The 5,125-nt window shown below is 42.1% G+C and overlaps 1 protein-coding gene across 2 annotated transcripts; it reads right to left on the bottom strand.

Annotated features, from left to right (window-relative positions):
* Nucleotides 1-715: 715 nt before the first annotated feature.
* Nucleotides 716-4,813, bottom strand: FOXL3 (forkhead box L3). 2 transcript variants are annotated; one of them, XM_079320971.1, is made up of 3 exons: nt 4,661-4,813; nt 3,774-3,942; nt 716-3,421 (listed from the first exon to the last, which is right to left on the bottom strand). In XM_079320971.1, the coding sequence occupies exons 1-3, from the start codon at nt 4,765-4,767 to the stop codon at nt 2,948-2,950; spliced, it is 750 nt and encodes a 249-aa protein (XP_079177097.1). In that variant the 5' UTR covers nt 4,768-4,813; the 3' UTR covers nt 716-2,947. The 2 variants fall into 2 exon arrangements, with proteins under 2 accessions (XP_079177097.1, XP_079177098.1); XM_079320972.1 differs by having other exon boundaries at nt 3,774-3,840.
* Between the last annotated feature and the right edge of the window lie 312 nt (nt 4,814-5,125).

The raw sequence follows: 5,125 nt of genomic DNA, 5'->3' as shown, positions 1-5,125 counted from the left end.
ACACGGCAATAGCTCACAACTTTGTTAATGGAAACCTGGTGATCCATAACACTTGTGTGGGAGATATTTGCTCGGGGGTAATACAATATTAATGTTAATATCAATGATCGATCAGAGGATTTGCAAGAAAGGCATAAAGTATTTAATTATAATTACATTGGGAATGGTTTTGTAATGGCTACGACATTTGAATAAGGTCACGTCTAGCCCTCACCCCTGTTATGTTGTTCTATATTAAATGCCATTCACTTTAACTGCTGGAAACCTTTCTGGAGTCCTCAGAATATAATATACTGGGTAAATTGAAATATGTCCCTTCATTTTTCGAGATATGATTGATATCCTTTGCAAAACAAATGTTAACACCTATTTGTACACAAATTTCTTTGATTATATGTTAGGGAAACTAAAGTATGACAGACTCTCCTAGCAGGCACTTTACTGTGAGCAAAGGACATGGCTATTTGTGAATATTAATTCATCTTACAGAAAATGGCTTTGGATCCCTGCTGTAAATCCACTTGGGTGTATTTCTGCCTTTCCTAATGCATTAATTCTACATTGATTAGCACCCATAAACTCCTTCTCCACTGGTCTCAGCAGCCCCAAAATATTCACCCTACCCAGGTGTTGCCCATGAGGAACTTTTGCTGTCACTGCATTATCTCATGTAAACAACATCAACCAAGAACACATAGCAACAATCACATTTGCATCTTTCACAGCAGAAAATATGTATTTGAAATATACTGCAGGTGTGTACCATCAGCCAGACAGCAGCATTGCCATGCTTAAACCAACCAGGAAAAAGAATCTGCATATAAAACACAAGTATTTATCTGCAGGCAGGATCCCAGGGGTGCACAAGCACCCACCCACAATGGGGGCATGCAAACACTGAAGCACTGAGGACATGCTCTTCCCACACCTATTCACTACTCAGCATAAACACCAAAGGAGCAAATTCTCGTCCCTCTTCAAATGAGAATCCATCTGTCCAGTCCCCCCAGAGGTTTTCTTCTTTTTTCTGATATCAATGTAAAGAGCAGATCAGTCAGATCTAGGAAGTCAAATTTTGGTTTCAGATTTTCACCCAGAATAACAGAGAATTGAAAGTTCCCATTTGAAGGCAGAATTTAGTCTCGAGAAAACATCCCTTTAAAGTTTGGAAGACATGCAGTGATGCAAGTGACATGATTTTCCATTTTCTCTTTTCTGAAGAAGAAGCAAAGACTTTTGCATGCTGTAGAAATGCCTGAAGAGAACAAGTTTTATAGCTTTCCAAAAAATGGGCATTTATTACCAATCAGTGTGAAATACCACTGATGGTAAATTTTAAGTATATGGCAGGAGTTTCAACATCATGACAACATACATCATGCATTTTTACAACATATAAGTGCAGTGATATTGCTCCCTTTCTCAATAACAATATATAAGAATATATAGTATAAATGTACAGTATATATTAGACACAATGTAAAATAACTTAGTGAAATGTCAAAGCTTCTGCATAAAAATTCAAGTCATGCCTGAGCATAATCCTCTGTGCTGAATCTTTTCTCATATACCTTCATTTACCTTTAGTTCCTGTTGCAAAGATAATTTTATCTCTGTATTTAATTGCTTAAAACCATCAGAATTCTTGTCTTTTTTCCTTTTATCTGCAGTAGGTGAAGACTTTAGTAACCAAGCCAAAGCCAGGGTTTTGTGGAGCCTTTGCTAATGCTGTTTATGTTCTGGGAAGCAATTAATTGTGAACAAGTTGTATAAAAGCAACTTCTTAAAAGCTCATTAAAGTTCATCGTTGTCCATCAGGTTCTGTTCCAAAATCTGCCACTGCATGTAAATGGTAATGAAGTGGCTTTCTCAGAAATGCAGCTCATGAGCTAACATTGATATCTGGAAATTATAAATCTCACCAGTTTAGCTGAAATCATATCAAGCACCACTTTGGTAATTGCTTGCAAGAAGGATCAATAAAAATCTATTTAATGGGAATATACAACTTGTCTCAGAGCAGGTGGGTGGAATTTTAGCTTTGCTTGACACTCAACAGGGCTTTTTGCAGTGCCAGGTTTCCCTTCACACTTGCTAAATGAAATATGGTCAAGGACTTTTCTGCAGCATCTCAGGAAGATTTTTGATAGTACAAGGAAAAAAGTGTTGGGTTTTTTTTTTTTTTTTCATTAAGAGACTCTTTGACTGCCACTTTATCTATCAAAATCTACCAGAGTTCATCATCCTTGCAATCAGGTCTCTTGGAATTATTTTGAATACAACTTCACTTCAACAATTTAAACAACTCTGCCTCAAATATAAACAAAAATACTCGAAATACTTCTCAATAACTACATTTCCTAATGAACAATGAGCTAAAGCTGCAAAACAGTTTGAAACATGATGTTAAAAGAAAAAATAAGGGAAGACAGGGTGATTTTCTATAATTCCCTTTAAGAAACAAATTTCCACCCCCCGCCCCTCTACATTCCCAGCCAGTGTAAGTCGACAGAATTACACTGTTTTAGATCAGCTTAAGTTCTGACCTATATACTCCAGTGGAGTTAATCCTAATTTCCACCACTGAAAGTGGGATCAAATTCACTTTGTCTTTAATAAAGCAGTGGATGACAAGCAAGTCTCTTCTCTGTCGGATTCTGCTTGAGAAAGGAAATTCTTTGTGGTGCTAAATGACGTCCGAGACAGTTTAGAAAACAAAGTTTGAATTTCATAAATTTCAGCGTGGTGAAAACCGATATTGGTAACTGTTATTTATGCTTTAATCTTAGCAAAGTTCTTTGAGCACAGGCAGAGCATCAGCTGGTGAGTCTGTAACCCTTTCTGAGCCCTGCTTGGGAGGCAAACCAGGAGGCAGAGGCTGAATTTCAGTGACATGAGGCTTCTGAACACACTGTTACTCAGACTTTGTTACCACAAATAAATAACATCACATTGTCCAGAACTGGAGATTAATATGAGGGGCCTCCAGGAGGTGATATTTATTTTCTTGCATGTTATATTGAGATCTCAGGACAGGCAGAGGGTCGGGGGCTGAAAGGATGTAATCGATGCTAAATTTGATTTCAGAATCCGATTTTGTTAAGGAGGAATTGTTTAGGCTCTGCCTGTTGGTCACGCTGTTTGGAGCAAATCCACAAGGCTCCAGAAGTTTTGGGCCTGGTTCAATTCTTTGATGTTTACTCTCAGAAGAGGAAATGCTGTTCAAAGCAGAGTCCACAGAAGAGATATTGGGGGACGAAGGACTTTTCACTCTGCTTGGTCTCTGCTCCCTTTTCACGTTCCTCCTCCTCCGTCTTCTCCTGTAATTCCCGTTTTCAAAGAGATCCAGCATGGACTCACATCCTGCTGCAAAGCTCCAATAGTTTCCTTTCCCCTTCTCATTCCCTTCTGTTCTGGGAACCTGTATTTATTTAAAGGCAGTTCAGTGTTTGTATGTGTTACAGATGCTGCTGTTTAGCATCTGCATTCATTTACATTTAAGAATGGTGTAAACACATATGACAAGACTTTTAAACCTATTCTCTGTCATTATATGAGTAAGATGTAAGCCCCATCCTCTTCAATTTGTTATCTATTAGCATATATCAGACAAGGATATATTCCTTATCTCTGTAATTGACAGCTCAGAGAGATTTTACACGATTTCCAGCTCAGCTGTTTGTTTCCCTTCTTTCCTAGTGATGAGATTATTGCTGCCTATATTTTTTTAGCCATGCACAGTGTGTATGTAAATACACAGTAACTGATCTTACCTTCACAAAACAACTGTTAAGCGATAAGTTATGTCGGATGGAGTTCTGCCAGGCTCTTTGATTTGATCTGTAGTAAGGAAATTTCTTCATTATAAAGTCATAAATGCCAGACAGGGTGACTTTATTTGAAGGGCTTTGCTGGATGGCCATTGCAATTAAGGCAATGTAGCTGGAAAAAGGAAAACTTGCTGTTACACCATCGCCCTACTCACAGAGTCAGTTTTTAGGACCACATGGGTACATGTGTGCCTGTATCCTGCTGCCAAAATTCCCCTGGTGGCTCTGAGCCCTGACTCAGAGAGAATCCTGAGTGTCCTCCACCAGCCCCAGGTGACACAGAGGGGTCAGTGCCAGGCTTTGAGAGCCCAGGGCTGCTTGCCCTGGCACTCAGTGCAGAGCACAGCATCACACACCTCTCCAGCTCCCTCTGAAAAGTTTCCCTGAGCAGGGAAGCTGCAGTGAGACAGACCAGGCTCAGAGTGACTGTCACTGGAGACCAGCCCTGCTCATGGAAAGGACCTTGGTGCCCCTGTGAACAGCTACACTGAGCCTCTTCCCACCACACTGGGATTTTCTGCATCCAATTCGCCCCTTGGCACATTGAAACGTTTAATTCCCTTTTCCCAGGGAGAAAGGGTCCTGGAGGCTGGAGACTGTCTGAGATCTAGAGACTGAAGGGAATGCCAGAGTTGCTGTGACCCCTCATGGCAGGAAACAAACCACAAACATTTCACACACAGAAAGGGGGAAATCTGCCCATTGCAGTGCCTGCAGCAGGGCCAAACCAACCCCCACACCTGGCCCTGCTCCCCTGAGAGCTGTGACCCCACCAGCCAGAGCTCAGAATCCTCACCACACACAGGGGACTTGCAAAAACTTCTCCTTACCTGTACGCTGGTCTGGTGAATTTTTTCTCCTCGTCAGAACTACAGGCAGGATAATCATCCCCATCATAATTGAAGCAGTTGTAGGGGTACTGCGTGTTGTCAAACATGGTCCTGCTCCTCGCTCGGCTCCCGTGGAGTGAGAGAGATGGAGTGATGTTTCTCAGGGCTTGGACTCCCTCCTCCCTTCTTCCCTCCCCTCTGTCTGTCTCATTCCCTCTCTCCCCCCTCCTCACACTCCCTCTCCTCCGTGCACACACACTCTCTGTGATGGGGTGGGGATTGTTTTTGCAATTCTCTCGTCCCAGGCAGCCCGTCTGTTCGGATATTATTTTTTGGAGGGTGTTGCTGTTGCTGTTCCCCTCGCTGGGGTGGCAGGGGCAGGGTGCTGGGATGGTGCACTGGGGGGCACTGGGGGGCACTGGGGGGCACTGGGGTGACCCCTGGGACACGCTGTGCCAGTAGCCA

This window comes from Erithacus rubecula (genome assembly GCF_903797595.1).
Source record: "Erithacus rubecula genome assembly, chromosome: 17".
Classification (NCBI taxonomy): domain Eukaryota; kingdom Metazoa; phylum Chordata; class Aves; order Passeriformes; family Muscicapidae; genus Erithacus; species Erithacus rubecula.
This window is presented reverse-complemented; position numbering and strand designations above follow the sequence as displayed.

Coding starts and splice junctions, on each gene's coding strand:
- FOXL3 (XM_079320971.1), bottom strand. CDS start 4,767: ATGTTTGACAACACGCAGTACCCCTACAACTGCTTCAATTATGATGGG. Junction 3,943..4,660: donor TTCACCAGACCAGCGTACAG/GTAAGGAGAAGT, acceptor TCCTTTTTCCAG/CTACATTGCCTTAATTGCAA. Junction 3,422..3,773: donor TTAACAGTTGTTTTGTGAAG/GTAAGATCAGTT, acceptor AAATAAATACAG/GTTCCCAGAACAGAAGGGAA.